Raw genomic sequence first — 7,208 nt, 5'->3', positions numbered from 1 at the left:
TCTTTGTATAGCTGTATTTGTATATATCCTTTGCCATAAACGCTGCAAATAGTATATGGGATACTTTCCAGCCTACTTTTGCTGCCAATTACGTTACGTATGAAGCGAATGTACGGCCTGATAGCAGCATCTCTTAGTCATCCTCCCATGTGGGGGTCTCCACTACGGCGCTTAAGCATGTCTAGCGACACGGCTTCAACTTCACAAACTCAGTTCCCATTCACCTCAACGGTCCATCTCAGAATGGCGCAAGGCCGACTCACAACTCTTCCCGCAGAGACTGTTGGGTGTATATCGCAACACCTCGAGTCACCTGATCTGCTAAGCTTACGCTCCGCCTGCCGGGCTCTAGCTGACAAGACATCTGGACCTTTCCAGGACCGTTTCTTTCGCACGCGCCATATCATGCTTGAACATCAGAGCATCCGGAACCTGGTCGAGATCTCTCACCATTCAGTTTTCCGTTGCGCGGTGCAAGTCGTCGAACTCACTACTGATCACTTGGTCGCGCCTCCGGATTACATGAGCCGAGCGGACTATGAGATGTGTGGGATTAACGATGAATATGATTGCATCAGGCTCAGCGACGGTGAGACTTTGTCACTTGGCGATGACAGTTACGAGGCTGTTATTGAGAGGTATAGGGCCGAATGGGGTAGCTACAGGGACTTCCTTCTGAGAAAGGGAGACTGGATCAGGGACTTGGTTGAGGCACTATCCAACCTCCCTCATTGCAAAGCTGTCGGCATTGACGACGACGTCCGTCCCTGGGGGGCCCTTCGACTCGGTCGCCGCATTGGCACGTTTCCGAACCGCTTCGTCACTCCCTTCCAGGCCCAGAGTATGGTCTTTGCCACCACGTTGATCAGAGCCCTGTTCATAGGACTGCTGCACAGTCGCCATGCTGTAGAGAGACTCTATATTCAGTTTGGCGATCTGAAGACGGGCTGCACCTCTGTCACCCCACGCATGCTATCAACGATCCCTGTGTCTGTAGACACTTTGAAGAATCGGCTTGCTCCCATCAAAACCCTGCTACTTGTGGTCAACCCAAACAGCCACCAGAACGCATTCGATGAGGATGTGAAGAAACTAGTTTCCAACACCGACCCGATCCAGACTACGGATTCCGATTGGTGTCCGGAGTTCTGCGGCTTCCTCCGTCTTTTTCTCACGCTGACCGACTTCACCTTACACTTCAATCCCCGCGACGAAAGGCAGCAATTTCCGAGGCTTTCCGAGGATCTTCGAATTCCCAGCCTCCAGAGCCTCCGTATCGAGTTCGTCGACTGCACAAGGGACGAGCTTATGACGTTGCTAGAGGGGCATCGCGACACGCTTCGGGAGCTTGTTCTCGAGTCCGTTGATGTCACTGGAGGGGGGCGAAAGACGTGGTCCTCGCTCCTCGGAAGTCTCCAGCATAGCCTCAGGTTAGAGGCAATAGACTTGGGGAACTGTATGGTGGATGGGTTTTATCTCTGTTCACGCTCCTCGGTAACGTTTCTCAACCAAAGGTTTTGCGCAAGTGGCCCTGAGGAGATTGAGGCTATGCGGTCAGCATTAGATGGGTTAGAAGAGTCGGAAGCGTTCCCCTGGTCAAGACGATCTCATGGTGAGTAATGCAGAGTTTAAGTAACGTATGAGATCACCGCGTCCACAAAGGTTATAAAACCCACTCGCCTGAGGTAAAGCATTCTTGTTCCACTCTAACCTGCTTCAGTGATATATAAGCTATGTATCTAGCTCCCTATCCTATCACCTATTACCTATAGATCTATCCCTAAGGTCCTAGCTGCTAAGCACACTATATACGCGCCGAACACACAAACAGCTAAGTGTCCTTTCGCCCGTTGCCAACGTCTCGCTCATCACATCGCTATCCGCCGCTAGGCTTTATCGGCAACGATATCACCCTCATTCCCAACACCAGTCGAGAGGCCTCGTAGCTTGGTGGTAGAGCGCTCCTCTAGCTAAGGAGAAGATCCAGGTTCGAATCCAGGTGAGGTCGTTCATTTTTCCTTTTTCTTGCGTTTCTTTTTGTTCTTCCCCCCCTTCCCCGTAATTGGCTGGCTGACGCCCTCTGCCTCGGCCCCGTCGCCCCGCCTCGCCGTCCGGGCCGGGCTGACGGCGGCGGGCCCCGCTCTTATCCCGGGCCCAGCGACGTCGCCCGCAAGCGTTGCTCCTCGCCGACTCAGCAATCTGTCAAGCTAACTCCTAACGCTTGACGTGCGTCGAAAGGCCTAAGTAGGAGAACGGTAGTAGGCTGAATCACTGGTTGAGGGCCTATCAGCTTAATTAGTCGAGCACTCCTAACCCTAAGGAGAAGATCTGGGTTCGAGTCCTGGGTGGGCCTCTTTTTTTGCACCCTCTGTCGCTTGTCCATTTCTTCCCCGTTGCGCCGCTGCAGGAGCGCGGCGGCGCGGCAGCTGGTTGCAATGCCGGTTTAGGATGCGCCTGCGGGCCGCCGCCGGGCTGGGCGGGTTCGATTCGTATGTATGCCCGAAACGACCGTCATGCGCGCGAGACTACGGCCGCGCATGCCTTAAAGGCGTGAAACGTCGCAGAGATATCACCAGTTGGGATGAGAGGCCTGCCAGCTTAATTGGCAGAGCTCCCCTCTAGCTAAGGGGAAGGTCCGGGTTCGAGTCCTGGGCGGGTCGCAACTTTTGCAGCTTTTTTTCTGTGCAACCTTTTGCCCTGATCTCAAATATCCAGTCCGTTTTGTCATAGGCCTCTCCGTTGGCAAGAAATCTCTTGTTTAGGCTTTATTTCGTTTACACTCTCAGTTCTAAGCTATCAGAGTGCAATACCTTACGTATACTTACGAATATGTTGATAAAATTCCCTCTCCTGCAAGGCACCGCCTAGCCTCACATTATATACTATATCTAGGTCTCTCGTATCTCCAATCCCCGTTTATACTCTCCTTCCTCAGGATAATGGTCCTGTTGGCGAGGTACACAACCTTTCGACATAACAGTCGATGTGTCCCCCGCGTGATGGCTCAGCAAGAGAGGCTGGTGGAGAAACGCATCACCTGGCTCCTATCGGATTCGCCCACCGAAATTGGAAAAAAAAAACCAAAGGCATCTGCATCTCCTACTCAATTCCTATTATCTCTATTCCCTTATTCGCCTGTTTATTGTATTTATATAACCTTATCGATCCTTGATGATGCTCGCGCAACGCTCCGTCCAGATGCTGTCCTGGCTGTTGAAGACCACGCTGATAAAGTCGTCTGGTCGTTTCATGGCCGACCGTAGCTCTCGGAGTGTCTGGAGGAGGTCCTCTTGAGGCCGCAGCTGCAGGTCTGTGTTTCGGGGGCTGTCGCGGTTGCTTTTTGAGGTGACCCAACCCAGCTCACGCAACATCCTGTTGCTGCACCCCTTATGCTCTACAGCGCTGTTAGCATCATAAGCCTCACACCATCCCTGCGTTATACTGTACCAATCTTCTTCGTCATCTCGGCTACATCATAGGCCGTCCCACTTGAACCCTTCTTCCAGGGGAACGAGGCGGGGTAGAGGAACCACATCATCCTCGTGACCATAACGAGGGCCAGCTGGGCCGGGTCCTTTCTCTTGGCTGCGGTCCCGAATTTGCGCGACCCAGGCGCGACCTCTGGCGTTTCCGATGAGGAGCAAACGGTCAATGTGATCATCAGCATCAGGCAACAGAGGGGGTCCTCGATGTTGCTGTAGAGGACGTTTATCGCTAGCTGGTAGTGGTCCAGAACCTGTATATCGCCCTTGTTAGAGAAGATCGCCTTAGCCTTGAGAAAACCGTCCGTAATAAGGCTGGGGACGTCGGTGAAGGGGAAGCTGCAGCCGAAGTTGATGGTTCTGCGCGTCTGCCTGAGCGCCCGGTCGTGCGCAGCTTTCTCGTGCTTGATTTGAGCTTCCTGCGCCGCGCGCCTCAGGGAGCCTGGCGGGCCGGTTACTACTACGTGCGCGACCTCTCGACCGCACAGGCTGACGACGGTTGTTGACGTTAAGCGGCCCTTGACGGCGTCAGGCACCCACTCAACACCGGCCGCGAGGAGTCGGCTGGCTATCACGGAGACCCACTCGTCGGGCTTGAGTCCGTTGCTGGCCTGGTTGCCGCTAGTTATGGCCGCCTGTAGATGGTCCGGCCATGTCGCGTTGACTGGCGCGGATGCTGCCCGCCCCTTCTCAGTAGAGACAACGCGGAGAAGCTGAGTAGCAAAGTCGTGCCTGGTGCGCGTCCTCGACAAGGTTATTTTTATGCGCGAGCCGCCTGAGGTGAGACCGTCAATTAGCCGCTGTAGCGCCACATGGGTGAAGGCGTCTGGCGCCGCTTCCCACGCCTCAACAGCAGACTTACACGCCTCTTTCTGCTCTAAGGTAATAGGCATACTACCAGTGTCGCTACTACCTTCTTGCAGCCTGCGCCGTAGTTGGTTAGCTATGAAGAGCTTCGTCTGGGGGATCCACATCTCCCGCATGAGTTCCGTCACATATTCCGTCACAGCTGCATGGCTCTTGAATGCGTCCCGGCCTAGCTGGCTGAACCAGATCTCGGTCTCCCGGTGGGAGGCAAGGCGGTCGCCGTAGTGGTGCTGTAGCTCGCTAATATGGAGCAGTATAAGCCTTCCCGTCTTCGCGGAGCGGGGCCACCGGCTGGTGTCCATAAAGCAGGTCGCTGCCCCGGCTGGAGCGAGGTCTAGTACGGCTGGGTCGATATAGGGCCACGCCCCAGCCAGAAGGCTGTCGATGGTGCCTAGCGGCCGGAGCACCGTCTTCGGCAGGTGGCGCTCATGCCCGGTGAAGATATACCCACCAAGCCGGTCAAGTACTGCAACAGCCTCAGAGTGTGCGAGGTCTAGGCCGCGCTCGCCGCCAGCAACGTAACGCCGTTCCATCTCACAGATAGCAAGCTCAAACAGGCGGCAGTAGGCTGACATGATACGGGGGAAGATTCCGACTGGTATAGACCGAAAGATGTGGACATACGACTCATGCTCTGTGAGGAAGAAGCGCATGAGTTGGAAAATAGGGCGAATAACGTTCTCGAATGTGCGCTCAACGCTGTCCATATGTCGTATATTGAGTGATACAACCTGCTCCATCCGGTATGCTACCTCATCCTTCTCGATAGCGATGTCCAGCTGCCTACGCTCTCGCGCAAATGGCTTAGACTCCTCAGGCTGCTCAGGCGTGAGGTCGCCACGGATACAACGTAGCAGCCTCTCCCGCCTGTCTCTTGTGTACGACATGGCGGATGTGTGTGACGTTGGGGCTGTTAGCGCTGCTGTCGCGTACCCCTTCGTTGCGAGGAGGGCGCTGGCGCTGTGGCGCACGCTTCTCTTGATGTTGGAGTAGCCCTGGAAGTAGCCGAACGACAGCACGTCTGCGCCCTCATTGCGGTCGCTCATATTCCCCTGTATAGCGGTGTAGAGCGAGTTGAGGAAGGCGGGCGGCTGGCTGGATGAGAAGTTTCCATACGTTGGGTGGAAGGCCTGCGGGTAGAAGGTGTAGTCGCGGTTACCAGGGTACTCTCGCGCCACCATGTTCCGGTCGGCGAGGAGGCAGCGCGTCTGCGAGCTACCCGACTCGCTGTTGATACAGACTGCAAGGGCGTACGATATAGCACTGATACTGCTGAGATCAAAGCGGGCGTCGAGCTCTATAATCATCCTCTGCAGGTCCCTGCTCTCCCTGAGCATCTGCTGGTACTCCCGGCCGTCCACTGCATCGCTGTGTGTTCTTTGTTCATCGTTAAGAGAGAGCTCTTCAATGTCCTGCTGAACATTTCCATCTCTAGGGCCCTGCTCCCCGCCCTCCTCCTCCTCCTCCTCCTCCTCCTCCTCATAGGGTATATGCCTCTCGCGCGGCAGGTCGTAGATGCTATCGCTGACCTGAATCTCGATATTCGCGCCGTAGTCATACGCGTGGAACGCCGGCTCGTGGCGTCGCCAGAATGAATTGTGGTTGTGGTTGCTGGCCCAGACAGCCCAACCGTCCATGAACTGCTGCTGGAAGACCTGCCACTTAGCTGAGCTTATACGCTGAGTGCTCTTTGTCCCCAACCGCCAGCAGGCCTCAACCCCCTCGCCAAGCAGCTGCGGCGACTGGAAGACGCCCACGATATATGCAGCCAGCTCGCGGGCTAACCCAGCCGGCATCCCGCTCTTCTCTGAGGCCGTCTGTCTCTCGCGCGGGCCCCCGCCCCTGGAGGTCGGCTCGTGCGCCACGGGGTGCATGACGACGAACCAGACCTCTCGGGTACCAGCCTTGGCGACCCTGAACGTGCGCCCGGTGATATCGAACGGGATGCCGCCGATATGCTTTGCGCTATAGGGCGCTGCGTATGACTCAAGAGAGAACTCGATGTTGTCGAAGACGGGCCCGTCGCTTTTCGTGATGGGGCTGCGTGGCTTGCCGACGATGCTGAAGAAGTCAAGGAAGAACTGCGGGAAGAAGGCGTCCGTGGCCTTCGCTGGCGCGCTACCTCCAGCGCGAGACCCAAAGTCAATAGTGTGCTTCTCCTGTAGCATCTTGATAGCATCGGCTGGCTCGAAATCACTTCGGAGGACCTTTTCGATGAAGCGTCTAGCTGAGGAGAGGGGTGAGAGGCGTTAGCATATTCTTCTCATAGCTAGTTTAATTCCTTCCGCATATATACCTCGGAACCGGTGGTGCCCTGAGGAGTGGTCCACAGCCCAACGGTGGCCGTCCCACCCATTGTCGCCTTCATCCTCATGTTGGCGGGTTGAGTCCTGGTTGTGGGCGAAGGGATCGTTATTATGGTCCAGGCTAGAGGTATCCTCTGCATCGGGTAGGCCATCACTATCTACTAGCGACTCGGTGATAACATCTCCCTCATAGATTAAAGACATCTTAATGTAGCTGCGGTGGGATGCTAGGTGTTACTATTCACGGTCTTGGGTGTGCGTAATGTATGTAGGTGCTAGGTGAGGTCTCTTGTACTATACTTTCTAGGGATTCTATGTAGGACTACCTATATATCATCTACTAGGAGATTACTTACCAACCACTTATCTATTAGGGTATTGACTACTGCTTGTTGTCCTGCTCCCCGTGTAACTCTCACCCACTATAAGTCCAGGAGGGCAGATATGCAGCATGTGCCGCCTGTGTTTTATCGGGGAGAGTGGAGGAATCCTCTTTCCCTCTTACTAGACTAAAGCCCTATTAAGACAGCTTGATATCATGTCAATAAAAACA

The 7,208-nt window shown here is 55.0% G+C and overlaps 2 protein-coding genes across 2 annotated transcripts; one reads left to right on the top strand and one right to left on the bottom strand.

The window, feature by feature from the left end:
• Window positions 1-243: 243 nt before the first annotated feature.
• CGCA056_v003942 (uncharacterized protein) lies at window positions 244-1,620 on the top strand (the record flags this gene model as incomplete). Its single annotated transcript, XM_037319198.1, has 1 exon — window positions 244-1,620. The coding sequence occupies one exon, from the start codon at window positions 244-246 to the stop codon at window positions 1,618-1,620; it is 1,377 nt and encodes a 458-aa protein (XP_037184166.1).
• A 1,538-nt stretch (window positions 1,621-3,158) lies between these two features.
• Window positions 3,159-6,859, bottom strand: CGCA056_v003941 (uncharacterized protein; the record flags this gene model as incomplete). The annotated part of the gene is made up of 3 exons (XM_037319197.1): window positions 3,159-3,394; window positions 3,448-6,576; window positions 6,646-6,859. 3 exons carry the CDS (start codon window positions 6,857-6,859, stop codon window positions 3,159-3,161), a joined length of 3,579 nt encoding a protein of 1,192 aa, XP_037184167.1.
• Between the last annotated feature and the right edge of the window lie 349 nt (window positions 6,860-7,208).

The sequence above is a fragment of the Colletotrichum aenigma genome (genome assembly GCF_013390185.1).
Source record: "Colletotrichum aenigma strain Cg56 chromosome Unknown KSG_Cg56_contig02, whole genome shotgun sequence".
NCBI lineage: Eukaryota > Fungi > Ascomycota > Sordariomycetes > Glomerellales > Glomerellaceae > Colletotrichum > Colletotrichum aenigma.
Note: the sequence above shows the minus strand (reverse complement) of the source record. Positions and strands in the feature narration are given on the sequence as shown.